Source organism: Arabidopsis lyrata (genome assembly GCF_000004255.2).
Source record: "Arabidopsis lyrata subsp. lyrata unplaced genomic scaffold ARALYscaffold_7, whole genome shotgun sequence".
NCBI lineage: Eukaryota > Viridiplantae > Streptophyta > Magnoliopsida > Brassicales > Brassicaceae > Arabidopsis > Arabidopsis lyrata.
The window spans coordinates 6,533,836-6,555,833 of record NW_003302549.1 but is presented as its reverse complement, the minus strand read 5'-3'; the positions used below and the strand labels follow the sequence as shown (position 1 = coordinate 6,555,833).

At 39.7% G+C, this 21,998-nt stretch overlaps 5 protein-coding genes and 1 non-coding gene across 6 annotated transcripts; 3 read left to right on the top strand and 3 right to left on the bottom strand.

The window, feature by feature from the left end:
• Positions 1-63: 63 nt before the first annotated feature.
• Positions 64-1,566, top strand: LOC9303623 (mitochondrial import inner membrane translocase subunit TIM22-2). Its single transcript, XM_002869552.2, has 5 exons — positions 64-403; positions 644-708; positions 800-872; positions 962-1,015; positions 1,128-1,566. The coding sequence occupies exons 1-5, from the start codon at positions 202-204 to the stop codon at positions 1,364-1,366; spliced, it is 633 nt and encodes a 210-aa protein (XP_002869598.1). The 5' UTR covers positions 64-201; the 3' UTR covers positions 1,367-1,566.
• A 132-nt stretch (positions 1,567-1,698) lies between these two features.
• LOC9303622 lies at positions 1,699-2,913 on the bottom strand. Its single transcript, XM_021018041.1, is given in 3 exon segments — positions 1,699-2,339; positions 2,415-2,546; positions 2,549-2,913. Coding segments are annotated over 3 exon segments (723 nt in total). The 5' UTR covers positions 2,894-2,913; the 3' UTR covers positions 1,699-2,093.
• Positions 2,895-4,489, bottom strand: LOC9303621 (the record flags this gene model as incomplete). The annotated part of the gene is made up of 1 exon (XM_002867503.2): positions 2,895-4,489. A coding segment is annotated over exon 1 (1,527 nt), but the record flags the coding sequence as incomplete, so codon positions are not given.
• An 8,325-nt stretch (positions 4,490-12,814) lies between these two features.
• Positions 12,815-12,887, top strand: TRNAA-AGC. The gene has a single exon. It is a non-coding gene; the product is annotated as a tRNA-Ala (tRNA).
• Positions 12,888-12,970: 83 nt separating this feature from the next.
• On the top strand, positions 12,971-14,775 carry LOC9303619 (pentatricopeptide repeat-containing protein At4g26680, mitochondrial). Its single transcript, XM_002869551.2, has one exon. The coding sequence runs from the start codon at positions 13,118-13,120 to the stop codon at positions 14,732-14,734; it is 1,617 nt and encodes a 538-aa protein (XP_002869597.1). The 5' UTR covers positions 12,971-13,117; the 3' UTR covers positions 14,735-14,775.
• LOC9305668 (glycerophosphodiester phosphodiesterase GDPDL3) lies at positions 14,759-18,439 on the bottom strand. The gene is made up of 8 exons (XM_021017644.1): positions 18,107-18,439; positions 17,628-17,921; positions 16,921-17,538; positions 16,783-16,821; positions 16,405-16,689; positions 16,024-16,166; positions 15,440-15,923; positions 14,759-15,358 (listed from the first exon to the last, which is right to left on the bottom strand). The coding sequence occupies exons 1-8, from the start codon at positions 18,216-18,218 to the stop codon at positions 15,063-15,065; spliced, it is 2,271 nt and encodes a 756-aa protein (XP_020873303.1). The 5' UTR covers positions 18,219-18,439; the 3' UTR covers positions 14,759-15,062.
• Between the last annotated feature and the right edge of the window lie 3,559 nt (positions 18,440-21,998).

Below are 21,998 nucleotides of genomic sequence, written 5' to 3'. Positions count from 1 at the left end.
TCCTTTGCCATTTTGTAATGGGCTTTTTAAAAGCCCAATTCTCGGCTGCTGAAGTGAAAAACGCTGTCGTTTAGTATCGTCGTCTTCTGGGGAAAATATCTTCTTTTTTTTGACACTTCATCAATTCAACTGGAAAAAGGATATTTCCAGATTAGGTAGAGAGAGACCGAAAGTAGCTTCTTCAGGCTTCAACTTTTAGCTATGGCGACCAATGATTCTTCAAAAGCTATTGACATCAACGGGAACCTCGAATCCGATTCGAACCTTAACACTGACGGTGACGAGGCGACAGATAATGATTCCTCAAAGGCATTGGCTACTATCCCTGCTCCAGCCGTTTGTCTTTTCCGGTTTGCCGGAGATGCTGCTGGTGGCGCCGTCATGGGCTCTATCTTCGGATATGGTGCTCTTCTTCTCATTTTCTCTGATAGTGAACTGAGATTTATTATTTTCCTTCATTTAATTTGATTTTCAATACATGTTTCCTGGATTTGAGATTGAGATATCATTAGGAGACTAACCCTTGGGATTGAACATTCCTCAAGTTTGTTTGTTTTTGTTTTGCTGTAGAATCGAGTTAAGATTAGTTTTCTTCAAAGAGTGTTAATGTGGTAAGATTGGCTGCTGAAACTTTTGATTTCAGGTTCAGGATTGTTCAAGAAGAAAGGGTTTAAAGGTTCATTTGCAGATGCAGGGCAGTCTGCTAAGGTACCTCATCTTATCAGCATTCTTTAGGCTATAGCATATATATGCTTATTGTTCCAGAAAACTGAGTAATTTGCTAATTTTTTTGTTCAAGACTTTTGCTGTTTTATCTGGAGTCCACAGTTTGGTTGTTTGCCTTCTGAAGCAAATCCGAGGCAAAGATGACGGTGAGACTCTTCAGATTTCGTATATCATTAGTTTTAGATGAACTTATGATGTCTCTCTTACTTATAATTCTGCTCTTCTTTTTTGGCAGCCATTAATGTTGGAGTTGCTGGGTGCTGCACTGGTCTTGCTCTTAGTTTCCCTGGTAATCCATTATGCTCATTGTGATTTATACTTAGGTATCATGAAGATAGATCCTGCATGCAATCATCACAGAGAGGAGAGCTAATAGATTCTTTATATGGCCTCTGTTACAGGTGCTCCACAGGCTCTTCTACAGAGCTGTCTTACGTTTGGGGCATTCTCTTTTATACTTGAGGGTCTCAACAAAAGACAAACAGCTTTGGCGCACTCGGTCTCGTTGAGACACCAAACCGGACTGTTCCAAGATCATCATCGTCCTTTACCACTCTCTCTTGCTCTCCCGATCCCTGAAGAGATCAAAGGAGCCTTCTCTTCTTTCTGCAAGTCCATAGCTAAACCCAGGAAGTTCTAATTTCTCCCTTTCTTGTGTCTTAGGTTCTCTCTCTCTAGACTTTTGCTGTACTTTGTGAGGAATGTTTATGAAAGGCTTTTTTGCAAGAAGCCAATTTGGCGACAAAAAGACACGTGTACTACTTTTAAAAAATCAGTTACATATTTTGTACTTGTTCTGTATGTCACGGTCTTAATTTCGCTACAATTTTTAAGATGTGACATACATGATTGACGCAACGATGGGATTGGCCCTGAGATTATCTTGAGGATTGTGAAATGTAAGAAACGTGTTCAGCTCATTGATAAACTTTAAAGATACGATTTGTATGTAAATATTTGGATTAAAGCATATCCTCAATAAAGTTCTTCCGATTAAACTTGAACTCTCAAAATCCAGAGATTACAGAAATTCAGAAAGTTGAAAAACAAATGAAAGATGAGATGAGATCCTCAGCATTCCTTCGGATATATCTCTCCACACGACTAATCCTCCACTTGATTCAACATGCCATTCTTCCTTGATCCCTCATCTTATTTATAAACTCTAGCGTCTAACAAACTCTTAACCCTTCGCACGTGTGCTACAGCTTCCTTACTCTTCTTTCTCCTAAAATAGACCCTGTGTAACTTATCAATAATACCCATGCAGCTTGTCTCCAAGCGCAAAGGAAGGAAATTGTGCCACCAATTCTTTGATGATGACCCAAAGAGACTTAAGCATTTCCTTGCACACAGAAGAAACCTTGTCACCAAGACACTGTTAGAATTTCTCCTGCTCCATCATTGTAATGTGCAAGTGACCTGTTGTCCTCTAAAACCCCAGCTTTTCCACTTAACATCTGTCTGTGTGCTGGAATCTGGATCGTTAAACCTATTCTCATCTTCAAACTTGCCACTTTATCTGATAACGACAGCTCTCCCATATTTCCGATTTCAAAGACTCCACCATAGTCGTCTGCACCAGAAACCCTGATCATGATCCAATAGGGACCCTGAAAATGTATTACTCCTAGTTAGATACACGAGTCAAGTCACAAGGAAGGAAACAAAAAAAAAAAAAACATTACCGGATTTTGAGCAAGAAACTGGTCCTCTGGAACAAGAGCGTCAAACTTTCGTCTCTTTGCCTCTCGTTCCCCGGATCGTGCAGTTTGCATCTTCTCCATTGAACACCCATATCTCAGCGGTGGTATTTCCTTTTCATTATACTTAAAAGGGGTTCAGCTGGTGGCACTAAATCACAATAGCCAACATCCTCCTTGTCAGCAAAATAGTCAACACCACTCGAAAACGCATGCATATCGATATTCGATTCGCCATCCACATATAGCTTTTTCAATTCAAGACGGCCTAAGAAACCCGCAACAACGTCCGCCGTACAAGCATCATCATCGCAGGGCCTTATTACTCGGGAATACGCATCAAGAACCTCGTAATACAAAGCGAACTTGATATTAGTTGGCTCCATAAACTCAAAATCATATATCCCACCCACTTTCTTCATCAGATCCCGACAAAAATGCAGACCATAACGCGCCACAAACATAGCTGATAGCTGTGAACTTCAAAACACCAAGCTGCTTGAGTGTGATCCTGCCCAATCCAAATAGAAATTTATAGGTACGTCTTCGCCTGAGAGGTACAACACCTTGCCTCTGAACAGGGCATGGAATTCTCAGTGGAGGCTGCGTATGTGTTTGCCGGTTAATCATCACTGAAGGGTGTTCAGGTTCTGACATGACAGCAGAATACTGGACATTTTCCATGTGAGCAAGACAGTCAACACCAAACACAAAAGCATGCAAATCAATCATAGCCGCCTCCTCTTCCAGCCTCTCCAACTGAACAAGGTTAAAAAAATCCTCAAGAACGGTCTTTCTACAAGCATCACTCTTCTTCAGCTTTTTGGAACGCTTTAATACACTGGAATACGCAGCACCAAGTCCTTCATAAAAAGTGTACAGGCTATCATAATGCAGCAAGAAATTAAACCATGGGTTCATCATCACTCTCTCCATTAAATCATAGAAAAAAACGGACCCAAATCGCACCTCAAACTGCACTGTGAGCTTAATAATAAGAAGCTGCTTGAGTGAAATACCCGTTGGAGGGACTCTAAATGATAGGGGCTGGTGTATTGGAGGCGGAAGACTTAAATAGTCACCAAGACATTGATATTGATCACTAAAACGCTGAAATCCAAGTGGAAGCTGCACAAGCATATCAGGCTTCATCATCACTGAAAAGCGTTCAGGCGGTGGCATGATAGCAGAAAAAGCAGCAACACCTATGTGAGAAAAACAGTCAACACCAAACACAAAAGCATGTAAATCAATCATAGCCGCCTCCACTTCCCCATCCAGCTTCTTCTTCAGCTGAAGAAGGTAAAAAAAAAGATCAAGAACGGCTTCCATACGAGCAACATTACGCTTCCTCAGCTCTTTGGAAGGCAGTAATACTCTTTCATACGCCTTGACAAGCACATAGAAAATATTGAACCTGATTTCAGTTGGATCCATAGACTCAAGCTGGGGGCTCAGGGAAACCCGGCGGAAAAACAGAAACTCAAACAGAGGGTTCGTAAGCACTCTCATCATCAAAGCCCGACGAAAAGAATTCCCATAACGCACCTCAAACATTGCTGTGAGCTTAATAATACAAAGCTCCTTGAGTGGGATCCTTATAGGAGGAGGCCCAAGATTGGTTTCATGAGTAGCTGAAGCATCAGGTTGGATATCCTGAGCTCCACACTGATTACGAGTAAGCTGAGAAACCCGTCGAGGATGAAAATACATAATAATGATAGGGGAGCACAGGTGATAATGATCGTTGGTGGCAAAAATGTCAACACCGGCCAAAAAAGCAAGCAAATCCGTCTCCAGTTCCTCCTCCAGCTTGTCAAATTGAACAAGGTCGAGAAAAGCACTCAGAGCGGAAGCCATAATAGAAGAATCAGTGCAAGGTACTACTACTCTTTTATACAACTTAACAAAGTGTTTATAACTGAAGCTTTCATTATCTCGTTTCATAAAGTCAAAGAGAGGGTTCTTACCCACTTTTTCTATCAAATCCATACCAAAAGACCAGCCATACCGGGCAACAAACAGCGCTGATAGCCTAGTAACACAATAGGTGAATGCAGGTGTTAAGGTTTAACGCAATCGAATGAACCAAACACAAAACCCAGAGAGATGATCAATAACTCAAAACCCAGAGAATCAATATAACTTTCCGATCGATTTGAATAACGAAGTTTACAAATCGATAAACCAGAAAATCAACAATCAATCCGCAACAACAAGTTACGAATCAATCTCCGAGGTCGATCTCACACAGATCTTCCCTCACAAGCACGCAGGCTCGTCACACACACACAATCACAATAAAAGCATGAGAAAAGATAGATACAGAGCAACGGCTCTTTTATAGACGTTTGACAAAACGAACCCTCCACTTCATTCCAAGGCTTTGCTTCACGACTCATTTATTGCCACGTCATCTGTCTTCTTCTTCTTATTCCTCCGATAGTAGCCTTGATGGATCGTATCAATACACCCCCCCTGAAAAACAAGCTTGTCCTCAAGCTTGAAGGATGGGTATTGTTGGACGAAGTCTTTAGATAGCATCCATGAGTTTGGAACATCCGGAAACCCAGACCACTGAACCAAGACCTCGCGACCACCCGTAGCATTGTGTTGCATATCCAAGATCGTCGCAGGCAGTAACACGGAATCCTCTGCATCCGTAAGAGCTGGTAAGTCTGTTTGGAGCTGGTGATGAGACCCCAAGGATGCTTTCAACTGCGAAACATGGAACACTGGATGGATAGCCGCCGCTGGAGGAAGCTTTAGGCGGTAAGCCACCTTCCCAATTCTCTCACTAACCTCAAAGGGACCAAAAAATTTGGCAGCCAGTTTCTGACAGACCCGGCGAGTCACAGACTGTTGCCGATACGGTTGGAGTTTCAAGTAAACCCAATCCCCTACTGCAAACTCCACTTCTCTGCGTTTCAAGTCCGCACTGCGCTTCATCAACTGTTGTGCTCGTTCCAAATTCACCTTAATCTTGGCCAACATTGCATCTCTTTCTTGCAACTGAGCTGCCAGAGTAGTGTTGGCAGTAGAACCCTGCTCAAAATGGAGGACAGTAGGAGGGTCTCTCCCATAAACCACCTGGAAGGGTGATGTCTTCAGGGCAGAATGATAGGATGTATTGTAAGAAAATTCCGCCCAAGCCAGGTACTTAGCCCATGTGCGTGGGTGTTGAGAAGCAAAACAGCGCAAATAAGACTCCAAGCAACGGTTAAGCACTTCCGTCTGACCATCGGATTGGGGATGATATGCTGTACTGTACTGCAGCTTGGTCCCAGCCAGTTTAAACAACTCCTTCCACATAGAACTCAAAAACACTCTGTCACGGTCAGACACCAAAGTCTTTGGGAAGCCATGAAGACGAACCACTTCAGTGACAAACTTATGAGCAACATCAGAAGCTGAAAAAGGATGTGATAGCCCCACGAAATGTGCACACTTGCTGAAACGGTCAACCACTACCAGAATAGCATTGACACCTCCAGATTTGGGCAGCCCCTCAATAAAATCCAATGATAAGTCTTCCCAAACTCGGTCTGGAATGGGAAGAGGTTGTAACAACCCTGCAGGTGACAAAGTAGTTGATTTGTGTGTCTGGCAAACCTCACATTCTGATACATGTTTCTGAACATCCTTCTGTAACCCTTCCCAGTGAAACATAGTTTGAATCCGTTTCTTTGTCTTCAAAATACCCGCATGACCCCCAAGCTTACTGTCATGATACTCTTGTAATAGTAATGGAATGAATTTAGACTGTTTAGAGATAACCAGACGTTTCTTGTACCAAAGTTTACCCTGTTGCACTTGATGATTCACATATTTGTCTGGATTGGTTTGCACCAAAGCAATCTGAGCTTGTATGGTGGCATCCTCCTCAATCTCTTTGTAGATGTCTTGTAGTTGTAGCACTGCTGGAACAGTGAGTGCTAGCAATGACAGAGAAGAACACAACACTGGCTGAGGCATCCGAGACAACCCATCAGCAGCCTTGTTTTCAACCCCAGGCTTGTAAAAAATCTCCATATCAAACCCCAACAATTTGGTTAACCATCTCTGATACTCCATACTTACTTCCTTCTGCTCCAGTAAATATTTGAGGCTCCTTTGATCTGTATGAACGACAAAACACCTGCCAATGAGATAGTGTTTCCATTTCAAGACGGCTAGCACAATGGCCATTAGTTCTCTTTCATAGGCTGGCTTGAGTTGCTCCCTGGGTGTCAAACCATGACTGAAGTATGCCAGAGGTCTGCCTGCCTGCATCAACACCGCCCCCACTCCCACACCAGAGGCGTCAGTCTCCACTACAAATTTTTGAGAAAAATCAGGCAAACCAAGCACTGGAGCAGACACCATGGCAACTTTGAGCTTCTCAAACGCTTGTTGAGCTGTAGGAGTCCACTCAAACTGGTCTTTGCGTAACAAGTCAGTCAATGGCTTAGCAATGACCCCATACCCCTGAACAAACTTTCTGTAATACCCTGTCAGGCCTAAAAACCCTCTGAGTTGTTTCACATTAGTTGGTGTTGGCCACAATCGCATAGCTTCGGTTTTGGTGGAATCTGTAGCCACACCCTGCCGAGAAATAATATGTCCCAAGTACTCAACATGTGAGACACCAAAAGAGCATTTCTTCTTGTTGGCAAATAACACATGCTTCTCCAGTAACTGCAGCACCAACCGGAGATGCTCCACATGAGAAGTGAGGTTGTTACTGAAGACCAAGATATCATCAAAAAAAAACCAAAACAAACTTCCGGAGAAATGGTTTGAAAATCTTGTTCATGAGTGCCTGAAAGGTAGCTGGTGCGTTTGTCAAACCAAAAGGCATCACAAGAAATTCATAGTGCCCCTCAAGTGTTCTGAAAGCTGTTTTCTCCACATCTTGCGGCTTCATCCTTATTTGATGATACCCGGATCGCAAATCAAGCTTGGAAAAAATAGTAGACCCATTCAGTTCATCCAACAACTGGTCAATAACCGGAATAGGAAACTTATCCGGGACTGTCACTTTGTTGAGGGCTCTGTAATCAACACAAAATCGCCAAGAGCCGTCTTTCTTCTTGACCAATAACACAGGGCTGGAGAAAGGACTGGTGCTAGGTTGTATGATCCCAGAAGTCAGCATATCCCCTACCAATGACTCCATTACTTCTTTCCTGGCATGAGGATAACGGTAGGGCCTGACATAGATAGAAGTGACACCAGGATAAAGAGTGATTGCATGCTCCTGACCACGCAATGGTGGTAACCCAGAAGGCAAAGCAAACACAAAAGGAAACTGATGCAACAACTCATCTACTGCAGGAGGTACCAAAGAAACAGGGGCTGGAGGCTCACTCCCCTTCAGCACAGCCAACTGAGTCTTAGTATGTCCAACAGCAGGAGGTGCACCTAACCTTTTCAAAGACAGGGGAGACCTATGTAAAGTAGGATCTCCATGCAAGAGTACTGGTTCCCCATTATACATAAATCGCCATTCCTGCAATTTCCAGTCTACTTCACATTTTCCCAATGTTTCCAGCCATTGAACTCCAAGAATAACATCAACACTCCCCAACTCCAGTGTGATGAAATCATTTGTGAATCCAACGCCAGACAACTGAAAATGTACTCCTTTACAAACCCCTAACCCCTGAACAATAGCTCCATTTCCCAACAGGATATCCAAACTTGCATCAGGTGTAACTTGCAGTTTCAATTTTTGAGCCAAAGCAGGAGTAAGGAAATTGTGGGAAGCCCCACAATCAATCATGAGAATTACCCTGTGCTTACCAATCCATCCCACCAACTTGGTAGTCCGGGGAGAATGCAACCCCATGAAAGAATTGAAAGACAAAGTCTTCAACTCAGTGACAGGTGCCATATCCAACACCCCTTCTTCTTCAGTGCACTCGATCATATTCTCCTCCAACACTTCTAATTCATAACCATTAACCACTGTCATCACACGCAACTCACGCATAGGACATTCATGCCCTCTGAAATACTTGCCCTTGCATTTAAAACAAAGGCCCTTACTGCGCATAGCATCCAACTCTGCATCATTATGGCGTATACGCGGACGACCCAGAGGCTTTGGACTGCTCTCTGGAGACTTCCCAATATAAGAACTTTGAGGAATCCCTACTGGTTTAGGAGCATTGGAAGTAAACACTGGCCGTGCAGGTGGAGGAATAGGCTGACTTTGTTGCTTCTTTCCTTCACCAGTTTCACCAACCAATTTGCAAAAAGAGCTTGATTCCATTTTCAACACCGCTGTAATGTGATTTGGAAGTCCCTTAGGTTCTTTCATTTTGATCACCTCCTTCATCTCATGCTTAAGACCATTATAAAAAATTTTCTCCAAGTGTGTATCATCCAACCCCATCACTTGAGAAGATAAATCCTGAAATTCAGTGATGTATGCAGCCACTGATCCTACCTGTTTAATGGCAAATAGTCTATTCCCCGGTTCATCATCAATCGTACCCCCAAAATGAATCAACAAACGATTCTTAAACTCCTCCCAAGACCCAAAATCACGACGCGAAACCTCCCAGTTAAACCATTTCAACACATCCCCTTCCAAACTTAAGGAAACCAAATCCAACCTAGCCGCATCGCTAAAACGACCCACCCGAAAAAAACGCTCCACCTGTGAAATCCAAGCATACGGCTGCGATCCAGTAAACACAGGCATCTTAATTTTTTTTAACAGATTTTCGCGAGTTTCCAGAGGTAACCCCGATGATCGAGTTTCCGACGAGTGGAGATCAGGAAGAATCTGACCCGAAAACGACTGTCGGGAAGGCTCACCATCATCAACGTGTTTTCCAGCTCGAATCTCCAAACGATCCAACGTTTTCACCACCGATTTGAGCAACTCTTCCAACGACACAAGCTTAGACTCCGTCTCCACCTTCGCTTCACACAAACCCTGAAAACCCAAACGCAAATTCCTCATCTGCACATATATTGCATCAGAAGAACCCGTATCTTCTTCAAACACATCAGATCCATCGCGATCCATGATCAACACACGTAACGAACCAGTTTCACCGCACCAATGTTAAGGTTTAACGCAATCGAATGAACCAAACACAAAACCCAGAGAGATGATCAATAACTCAAAACCCAGAGAATCAATATAACTTTCCGATCGATTTGAATAACGAAGTTTACAAATCGATAAACCAGAAAATCAACAATCAATCCGCAACAACAAGTTACGAATCAATCTCCGAGGTCGATCTCACACAGATCTTCCCTCACAAGCACGCAGGCTCGTCACACACACACAATCACAATAAAAGCATGAGAAAAGATAGATACAGAGCAACGGCTCTTTTATAGACGTTTGACAAAACGAACCCTCCACTTCATTCCAAGGCTTTGCTTCACGACTCATTTATTGCCACGTCATCTGTCTTCTTCTTCTTATTCCTCCGATAGTAGCCTTGATGGATCGTATCAGCAGGACTGTGAGGCTTATGAGTAGCTGGAGGATCATCAGGGTGGATATCCAGAGAAATCCCTCGACCAGCTAGAGAATGGTTTTCAATAACCTTTTTCGACCACATAAACCTGGATATATCAATAGTCCTACGACTAATCAGATTTTCCGTTTGATTCGAGAGACAAGAAACACCGTACCTCTCAGCCGGTTAGGAACAGAACCCGCCGTGACGTTGAGAACGAACGACTTGGAGACCTTTAACGACGATACAAGGAAACTAGACACGGAGAATCGATACATCCTCCTAGCTAGGCTAGCATATTTATTGAACGAAACTCGGTGTCGTGGCCTTTACTTTACTAATTGGGCTTATAATTTTTTCATCCATAATTAATTTTTAGTAGTGAAAAATTTTACTCTAAAAAATCAGATTCCTAACACAAATCCGGTTAAGGATAAATAAAAATTCCCACCGTCATAAGCCTCTCTAATATAATCATAATTCTTAACAACAAGTTACACAGCAAAACAGTAATCCAAGGGATCCTTATTTCTGATATCTCAAAGAGAGAGAGATCAGAGAGAATGATGAATATAGCTTAATGCACCAGTTTAGGTTTCACGTATTGAAATTTCGCAAGCATCATCCTATCCGGAACTCTCTTTTAGTAAAAGCAGAATTTGTAATATTCTGTGTGACACTATTTCTTTCAGATGTAACATTCTAATATTCTGACTTAGACTTGCTTGACCGTGATTATTAAATAGCTCAGAAACCAAACCATGCAAACAAAAAGAGTATGAGAAGGATAAGAGCACTACACACTTTGCTTAAGTTGCGAAGGTCATATGTGAAACCCGTGTTCGTCAACCATGCTATTTGACAGAGCCTACAACAAATCAATAATCGGTGGATCAGAACACTATTTTGACCGTTAAACTGTCTGTTGGGAAATGTATCCATGTAAGACAACAAGATCCAAGAAGCAATATTACAACTGAACAAGCAGAAGTATATTGTGAGAGTTTATTTCTGAATTACAAACTAGCTTAATGAAATATATATAAGGCCCACCTTTCTCCAAGGAGTGTTAAACCCTCTCCAAAATATATATTGCCCATTTTTTCAAGAAATTCAACCTAGGGAAGGGAGATATCAGATATGAGTTTTTTTTACTATTTTCTTCATTTAATTTGATTTCAATACATGTACATGTTTCCTGGATTGGGCATTGAGAAATCAATAGGAGACTAACCCTTAATAGTCTAGATTTTGGAGATTGAACATTCCTCAAGTTTTTTTTTTTTTTCGCTGTAGAAATCGAGTTAAGATTAGTCTTCTTCACAGAGTGTTAATGTGATAAGAGTGTTAATTATGTGTACAGTAACATAATTTCTTTTCAGAAATTGACATTGTTTCTTTAAGGGTGTGTATACTGAAAAGATCTATATAAGATCCCTATTATTAGTATTCTCGGAACACAAGGAGTACTTTTTGCATCACTCACACAAGTCACAACAAGAAGCAACAGTGACACAAGTCTTAGCCATGGACACATCTTCTTCTGCTTATATGGTCTCTTCTTTCTTTCTTTTTTTCACAGCATGCACACTCTATTCTTTTTAATTGTTTTGTGATTTGATTGTCTCGTTGCTTCCTCTTGCAGTCATGCGTTTTAAGACAATATGAAAACCCGTCGATGGGGAAAGAAAATCCATGCATAAGCTCATTAAGGACATCCGAGGTTTGTGTGTTTTAACTTAACCAGTGGAACCAAAGTTTACAAACCCTTTTGCATTTTTCAACTTCTCTTGTCTTGATGTTTGTTATTTATTTGGTGGGAACAATTTTAAGATGTGACTTACATGATCGACCCAACGATTCTGGTAAGATCAGCCCTGAGACTATCTTGAGGATTGGGAAATGTAAGAAGCATGTTCAGAGTATCTTGAGGATCCACATTATATAATTACGGCCACAATTTGATACCCAGATCTCTCTCTTCTTATTGCTTTACCCACCAACACCGGTTTCAATCCTCCACCACAACCGTATATGTATTACTTGCCAAATTAGAAATAAGGATGAGCCACTTGAGGCTGTTCCACCATCTCTAATTCTACTGATAATAATATGTAATTTAACAAAATGATTGATTTGATAATACAAAAAATGATGTAGCAAAAATCTCAAGAGAAAAGTGACACTCTTTTTTTATAAATTGTATCTCTACGTACAGAGTAAGAGATGAGTTGAGAATAACGAATGTGAAGTAAGAAATTAAAAGTAGAAAATATCATGTGAATCTGAAATCACTTGCCTTGTTTCTGCCTGAGGCGTTCTTTGACAAAATCATTACGGGCTTTGGTACGAGCTTGCTGAGGAGCAACGTTAAGATACGAAAAATGGATTCCAATAGCGAAAAGAGCTGCCCCTGAGGCAAAAAACGCCACCGTCATCGCCAGTTTTCTTGGTGAAGATGGATAGCAAAACGACATTCTCAATGCTATCTCAACTCTTCGTTTGCCACAAATTCAAGGTTTCTGTCTTCAATAAAACAAGATGTAATCAGAGTGAAATAACAAGGAAGAGAGACTAGACACAAGAGTGAAAGAGGAGAAACTTTCTCAGAGACATTTCATCGAACAGTTTGTGTGCACTCTGTCTTTTCTTCCTAAAACTCAAACTCACTTGCTAAAATCGCACGCTTATTGAAACAAGTTATGCAGTAATAAGCAAAATTGTACCTTTTTTTGTTTTTTGGATTTTTACCATAAAAGGGGGAGTCCCGAGTTTCAGCGGCAAAAGACAAGTACGGCACAGTACGCGAGGATCCATAGATCTTCAGACAGCGATTATTACCACCGTCGATGATGATGTTCCGACAAATTTGGCAAAGACATCTTTGTTATAACTCGAGTCAATGTATATCACAATGGGGATGTAGCTCAGATGGTAGAGCGCTCGCTTAGCATGCGAGAGGCACGGGGATCGATACCCCGCATCTCCAATTTTCATTTTGTTGTAAGGGCCCAATGGGCTTCATAGAGAAAGGCCTACCAAATGAAAATGAAATTGTTTTCAAATTTGGTTCATCGTTTAATCTCTCTACCTCCTTCTCCGGCGACAATCTGCGTGACCCTTTCTTTATAATTGTGTTTATTGGTATTCACTGCTGCTTTCGGATTCATTTTCTGCTTCAACAGTCTCTGGTGAAATCTGCTTGTGTTGTACATCACGATGATCCGCGTAAGCACATGTGTTAATCGCCGTCTGTGTTATCAGTACTCAAGTTTTGCTGGCTATGGTCGATCTGAAAACCCTAGGCTTTCTAAAAATCCACCCGCTGCAAACATTCCTATTCCTCACAGAAGCAATCCTGAACCTAAAGGCCAAGATCTTGATTTCGTCAATGTCGCTCATAGCCACCTGATTCAATCTGATTGGGATAAGCTTAATAAGCTATCAGACCACTTAGATTCATTTAGGGTCAAGAACGTACTACTGAAGATTCAGAAAGATTATCTTCTTTCTTTCGAGTTCTTCAATTGGGCGAAAACCCGAAACCCAGCTTCTCACTCTCTTGAAACCCATGCTATTGTTCTTCACACTCTTACTAAAAACCGCAAGTTCAAGTCTGCAGAGTCCATTTTGAGAGATGTACTTGTAAATGGTGGCGTGGATTTGCCTGCCAAAGTCTTTGATGCCTTGTTGTATTCGTACCGGGAATGTGACTCTACGCCTAGAGTGTTTGATTCACTCTTCAAAACTTTTGCTCATTTGAAGAAATTCAGAAATGCCACTGATACTTTTATGCAGATGAAGGATTACGGGTTTCTTCCAACCGTTGAATCTTGCAATGCTTACATGAGCTCACTACTTGGTCAAGGGAGGGTGGATATTGCTCTGAGGTTTTACAGAGAAATGCGGCGGTGTAAGATTTCCCCAAACACATACACTCTTAACATGGTTATGTCAGGTTATTGTAGGTCTGGAAAACTTGACAAGGGCATTGAGTTGCTACAAGACATGGAAAGATTGGGTTTTCGGGCCACTCATGTGTCGTATAATACTTTGATAGCCGGGCATTGCGAAAAGGGTCTTTTGAGCTCAGCTTTGAAGCTTAAGAACATGATGGGAAAGAATGGCTTGCAGCCTAATGTGGTTACTTTTAACACTCTCATCCATGGGTTTTGCAGAGCTGTGAAGTTGCAAGAAGCTAGTAAGGTTTTCGGTGAGATGAAAGCGCTCAACTTGCCTCCCAACACTGTCACGTATAACACGTTGATTAATGGGTACAGCCAACAGGGTGATCACGAGATGGCGTTCCGGTTTTATGAAGATATGGTCTGCAACGGAATTCAGCGTGACATTTTGACGTACAACACTTTGATCTTGGGACTATGCAAACAAGCTAAGACGAGGAAAGCTGCACAGTTTGTTAAAGAACTAGACAAAGAGAATTTGGTGCCAAACTCGTCAACCTTCTCTGCGCTGATAATGGGGCAATGCGTGAGGAGAAATGCAGACCGTGGTTTTGAACTGTACAAAAGCATGATTAGGAGCGGTTGCCATCCGAATGAACAAACATTCAACATATTGATTTCTGCCTTCTGTAAGAATGAGGATTTTGATGGAGCAGCTCAAGTGCTAAGGGAAATGGTCAGAAGATCAATTCCTCTAGATTCAAGGACTGTTCATCAGGTCTGCAATGGACTTAATCATCAAGGGAAAGACCAACTTGTGAAAGAGTTGTTACAGGAGATGGAAGGGAAAAAGTTTCTACAAGAACCTTTAGATAACTGCGAAGCAGAATGTATTAACCAAAATGTGTTTATAAAGGATACAGTCTCATAAATATTACAAGACACAAGGCAAGAGTTTTTTTTTTTGTCAAAGACAAGAGTATAAGAGTATATGATACAACAACAAATGAATATCTCAAATGAATCCGAGGGAAAGTCACACTCAAAGAATAACCTGTTGTTTTTTGGACAGTACTAGAATATAAGCAGACAACATGCATAGAGAAGTCGTCACTGCAAATAAACAGAAGGTTGTCACGAAGACTCGCTAGCGGAAAAAATTTATGGCTCTGGCTGTTAAGATTTGACTGAGTCACACACAGGGAAATCTTACGAGGGCGGAAGACATTATCAACATAGGAGATGAGATCAAGGGTTGATCACAGAAGTAGAAGGGAGGCGAGAACCATTGCAAAAACGGAAAGTAGAACAGATAAAGTGATTCGGGTTTGTCCACTAGGTGCTTGTGCATTGGTTGATGGGGTTCCAGGGGTTGAGGTTGGGGCTTTTGCTGTAACCGGAGGTAGTGGTGGCTCAGTGACATCAGCATCTGTGAAAACCGGGTTTGGAGCTTGGGCTGGAGGTAAGGACGTAGGACTCACAAGGGTTAAGAGGGCACCGGGTTGGGCAGGGGCCATGTAAGGTATAGTTTCTTTTCTTCCCAAACATAGATTCCCTGCAGAAGGAAAAAAAGTTAGGCATTGACGTAAATAACTTTGTGTTGTGAGACCTTTGGTGCAAAATTTGGCTCACTTACTTTTGTATCTTGCAGCTGTGAAAGGGAACTCGGTGATGGTTCCGTTTATACCGGCTCCAGTGATATAAGAGTTTATCTCAACGGTTGCATCAGCAAAGAAGTCATATGGTTGAGATAAAAACTCATTCTGAAACAGTTCCACATAAACTGGGAGCTGAGACTTCTGCAGCTTCTCCACAACATTGGTTTGCGTTGTGATGAACGACTGAGCGAGAGGAAAGACTGATGATTTTTGGATCACAACAGCATCAGCGAATTTCTTTATGTCTTCAATAGCAGAGTCGAGAATATCACGGATGTTTTCTTCAACTTTATAGACAGTCTCGTACTGGCTCTGCTTCTTGAAGTCAACTAGAACCGAGCTGTTTGTTGACTGAATCATGACCTTTGTGGCTGTATTATTGCTGTAGCCAGTGTGTGTGAGTGTATCAAGAACCGCTTTAACAACATCGAGCCCTTGATTCTCTCTCAGGTATGCCGCATTCTGGGGGACATAAAAGACAAACATAAGTGGCGTGGCCATTAGAAGACAGTCACGGTCTGATTGATAAAATCGTAAGACTAAGAGGTGCACGAGAACTCACCTCTACACTGATCAAAACACCGGAGAGAGAGGTGGAGTTCTTTGCCAAGTTTAAAAAATCAGAAAGTGAAAAAAGCTTCCCAGCATTTTTCTGGTTTGGATTCCTAAACAGCCTGGATACACCGTAGGGGTTTGAAATAGCAGCTGCAAACAAAAGAAGAAAAATTGGAGAATAGTTATTGTAACTCTCAAGTTATGTATCCTCTAAAGGAGCCTGTACTTTTGACCCAGACATTTGCATCTATATATGTAATCTCTTTTAAGTTAAGTGGGAGTAGGAATAGAAGCTCTCAAACTAGTTACTAGAAATAGTAGGAAGAAGAGTGTACAAAACAGACCAACATTTATCTGAAGCAAGTGGAAAGCTTGAAGACAAACTTACGAGTCAAGGTCTGGATCTCAGGCCATGTGAGACTGAAAGTGTATATTCCACCAACTGAGCCCAACTCAGGAACAGTTGTTGAACGGTTTCTGAAAGCAGTTAGGGCAACTGTTGTGCTGTTCCCAAGATCGATCGAACCTAAGCAAATGGGTGTGCCGTCGCTGGACATTTGGACCGAGCAATCGATTACATCAGCACCATCTTTGATTGCCTTCTCATATGCCACGTCTGTACATCCAGGATAGTCTCCACTCGCACCATTTTTGGATATAACAAGAAAATCCACTGAGACAAGAACCATAAAGTCAATTACAGGTTTCTTCATTAGGTTATGATAAGTCATGGCAAGATACAAAGCAAAATAATCAACTCTCATACCTTGTTTTGTAGCGTTTCGGCCAATGTGGGAGAAGCAATCTGAGGAAAATATGAAAACAATGCTTCGATTTTGAGTATTTCTGATTCTGACAATGTTTTAAGGACAAAATGCTTGTCTTTAGAAGAAATTATGCTTACCGAGGGATGCAGATGCAGTTATGGGAAAATCAGTGAGCACACCATCGACAGAGAAATTGCCATTGTCCACAAAAGATAGATACTCAGAGACTGGATCGAAACTGTAGTCATGTGCAATATCAATATCATTTGCAAAACCTGACACAAAAACTTCTAATCCTGCTTTGTGAGCATCTTGAACTAAGGATGTAGGAGGAAGCAAGTACTGCTGGTCATCGAGTGGCAATATGTAAGACTTGGGAACAAGGATCCCTGAAGCAAAAGTCTTGACAAAAGTCAGGTTACTCAAGATAGAGCCGTAGGTTCTGTTTGTTGTTGGCTCGAACTCTTCTTGACGGAGAAACCGGAACACAAGACTAGGTCCATTACGCCCGAAACGACCAGAAATTTTCCTAAAGAAGTTCACTTCAGGGGAAGAGATGAAGTCAATGGGAACAGTTTTTGAAGCGGCAATCAGAAAACTGCTCATGCTCAAATTCTGTTGCGCGTAAAACGCATCGTGCTGAACATTCAACCAGAAGAATGATGGTTTCATCTGCGTGGCTACGCTTTGAACCGTCATAATCGGGTTAGAATTACCATCGAATTTTTCAGACCGAGATAATATACCTCGTATCACTGCACCAGGTAAAAAAAACAAGTTAAACAAAACACACAAACTCAAATCCTCATTTCAAAAACCAGCAAACTGAGCCATGAGCACTTACAGTTGACAGCTTTGAGATCTTTCAAGGAGAAATCAATGGTGAACCAACCGGAAGTAGGAACTCCGTTAACCGGGTAAGATTTTTGTCGAGTAGGGTAAACAACTTCAATAGATGAAGCATTGCTCATAGTTAAATCAGGGAAGCAAATACCAAGAGCATCTTTGGTTAGCTGAACATCACACCATAGAACAACATCTGATACACTTGTCAACATTGCGAAATTGTAAGCATCGTAACTCGAATCTGGAAACAATCCAGAAAACCCGCCACGAGCTATCACAAAGGGAGGATCACCTGAGAGCACGAAACTCAAGATAGTGAGATTTTTTATACAAACAAAAAAAAAAAAAGAGAGATTCTATAATTGGAAACTGTCCACAAATGGCTAAAATCCATAAACCAAAATCGAGTTTTCTTTTGAATGTTCTTATGGAAATCAAAGTGAAATCTGGAAAGAGAGAAAGGGAGAGAGGACACACCAGTGAGCGTTGGCCATGGACTTTTAGGTTTTTGAGCATTGATTTGAGCAGCAAACAGCTGAATCAGAACAACACCACAAAGTAGAAGCGATGAAGCTCGTAATCCTCGCATTGTCGGATTATCTCGCCGGGAACTCGTTATAACCTGCCTTTAGCTTCCCGCCGGCGACTTCGCCGGAGACAGAACGAGATTTAAGAGAGACAGAGAGGTGGAGAGAGAGAGAGAGAGAGAGAGAGAGAGAGAGAGAGTCTGGCTATTTCATTTGTGGGATTCTCATTTATACGATCGTTGATTAGTTTAAATTAACTATCGATTATCAAAAAAAGTCTGATGATTAGTTTCGATGTCTCTTACAAGTTATTTATTTAATATTGCAGTCTACCACAATTACGCGTAATCACGTATTTTTTTGGGGGAGGAGCCGAGATTTTGGTCAGGTCGGCTTCAGCTGATGTTGTTGACCTCTTTGTTCCTCGGACTCTTTCACCGGACTTTGACAATATTATGTCAGAAATAGGTAATCCTTTTTTTTTTTACTAACAATTGTGGAGAGAAGAATAACCTCTGTGATTATATATGTTTGAAAATTTATTAGTCCAGTTAGTTGGGTCATATATTTGTAAGATTATCAACTTTAAGTTAATTTGGTCTATAGTTATTTCTTAGATTTTTTTTTTTTTTTTGGTAAACTTATTTCTTAGATTTGTGTTGGTATAAAAATATTTTAAAGTTAGTATAAAAATATTTTGCAAATTGTATCTCCTTATAACATATTTATTTATATTATAGTTTACAATTGTTATTAAGTAACGGTATACCACGAGTCCACGAGACAATTATTAATAAACTGAGGATTTAACCTGTATTAAAGCGGTATATAAATATTGATTCAAATTCGTCCGCCATATAAATCTTTTCCGAAATATAATTCGTTCCGTAATTTCTTAACCCGTCCCGTAATTTGTTTTATTTTAAAATTTAATGATTATTTATTATATATAAAAGTTTACAAATCATGTCATTCTCTAAGAGATTTGTATTTTAATAACTAAAGATTTAGTATGTATTAAAGCGGTATGTTAATGATATTTTAAAATTTTATAAATATTGTTATTAAGTAACATTATACCACGGGACAATTTTTGGTTTATACAATATTTTCTAAATGAGACTGATTTAATATGTCTAATATTTGTGGTATTAAAAAAAAAAGGATTTAATCCGTATTGAAGCGGCGGATTACTGATATTTTAATTTTTTTTATTATTGTTGATTCAAAAACCCGTCCCGCCAAAAAACTTATTTATTTTATTAATATTCTTATTTATGATATGATTCTGAATCATTATCTAAATATTTTAATCGATGTAGAACGTTGAACACACATTTTCGTCAATTGGATAATATATGTCCGTTTTTAAAATTTCGAATCATATGCAGAAAAAAAATTGATTTTTTTTTTACTTTTTGTATTATATGATGATTCAAAACATTTAAAAACAAATCAAACAAAGATGATAAGAGAATCATAATTATAAATCTTAATCAAATCTTCTAAATATCTAAATTATTAAATATGGAATATCCGGTGTATGAGTTGGGTTAAATATAACCCGACCCAACAAATTTTTTGTGAAGGAATTTAAAAAACGGGTCGGATATCCGATTAACCCAAAAGCATTTTTACCCACCCATCACCAAAGTGTTGCTTTATGCTTAACAAAAACTTTCAAGTACTTGTAAAGATCATTAATATGGCTACCAACTGGCCCCTCACCGAAATGATGAAGTTGTACCTTTGCATGCAATGGCGTTCATGGTTATATCAAAAGCACCAAATGAATTTTTTTTTTTTTTGATAGAGAAAAAAAAAGTTAATGCGTTTTGATCATTTATGTACTTAAATTTAGAAATCTGAACCAATCAATAGATTAAAGCTGAAAATCTCAAACAAAAAACAATTTAACAAGATTCACAAATTTGTGTCTATATGTTTTTTTTTTTTATTTGTGTCTATATGTTAAGTTAATAAAATAGGTGGAACTAAAGAAAATATATTTAGCTGGGATTATTTGGTATCACATCATTAAGACAAAAAAAAAAAAAAAGGCATTGGTCGTCGGCTCGGCGCAGCGCCAAACAGAAAAAAAAAAAGTGGTGAATGAACGATCAACAGCTACGGGGGGTCCCACAACATGGCCGTCATGACTTATCTGTAAAAGTACATGTGGCGAATATCTATTTGTGGTCACTCATGACATCAGCCAGAACGCGCAAACCAGTCACGTTTATACGTGGGACCGTCGTTTGCTGTAAACACCCAAAAATATACATAAACCACTTCCGACAATTTATCTTTCTTTTTAACAATTCCTTTTTGCAAATAAAATCATTTCAGAAGGAAAGTTTCTCACTGGATGTTCGAGAATATATGTTTTATTTGACTTTTAATATTTGTATTTTTACTTGGTCAATTTCCAATACCTGTCTCTTAATTTAATTTAATTAGGCTCTCTAATTATATCATTGACCTCAATCTTGTAAATTATACGTTTAGGGTGGTTCATTTTTGTATTGCATTCTATTTTCTGAGTTATATTATATATTTATCAAATCTTCTAGGATGGTTTCAATCGATTCGACGACTAACATACCTGGCTGTCCATTAAGATTATGAAATTTAAAAATTCTTGCCACCCAAAATGATTGAAACCTTACAAAACATGTATATATATTGTCACGGACTCTTACGAAACACATGATCGGTTTAAAAAATATTTAACTTTTAATTAGCGATATTTTTGGTATTTTGTGGAGAAAAAACAAGATTTGGAGACAGGTTTTTGTTTTTAACGATAACGATGAAAATATAAATAAGCAAATAAACCGGAACACATAACAATTAGCGAGGTTCCATTTCTTTCACCATACTACATTAATAAAACTACGAAAATAAACTATGTTGCCTTATAACACTAGTTAATATAATTATTCTACGATTCATTTATATCTTGTCAACTGTAAAAGAACGTAGATATGTGTTTCTTTCATTGTAAAGGTTCGACTCTCCTATAATTATATATAGAGAGACTCATGACTATTGTCTGTTAGCTAGAAGTATAATATACACATGAATAACACACAGATGTAGTTTCAACCAAGCAAACGACACTAATTTAATAATTTAGACTACCTTTTTTTATAATATTAGCGACAAACATTCAGTTAATAATTGATATAATTTTGAAGAAATTGCTTCCAAACAAACACAAGTTAGGAAATAACCACTAAAAAAAAAGTTAAAGAAACATCATATATACACAACTTGAAGTTGGGCATGTGCATGTGAAGGAAATATTTATATTTTATAGACTTTTGTTTTGTCATCATTTACACTTATAGTTAAAGAGTGAGTGTTTGCCCCAAAAAAAAAAAAAAGGTTATTAAAGAGTGAGATTTGCAACATGTCATTTTCTTCTTCCATATTTTGTAAAGTTTTTTTTTTTTTTTTTTTCTCGACAATAGGCCGAAAGATACCACAGATATGAGAGCTTGAGAACAGAGAAAGGTCTTCGAGATTTAAACAAAAGAAATGCGAACAAGGGCTCCACACTGCGCTATCTTCCTTGATCTAAAACACGTAGGCAAAATGTTCCCTCTAAACTCTCTAATTAGATCAAAGTGTCATCTAGCAATAGAGAGCTCAAAAGACTCTTTCTTTGGATTGAATCAATAACATATTTAGATACTTGTTGTCAAAAAAAAATTTTAATATCACATATGCTATAACTAGGTAGAAGGACATACTTAAATATACTACAACTCTTTCTACTGTTCAAATACTGTGGGTTCTTTGGGTCACAAGCAACTTCGTACGTTGACCCTCAAAAG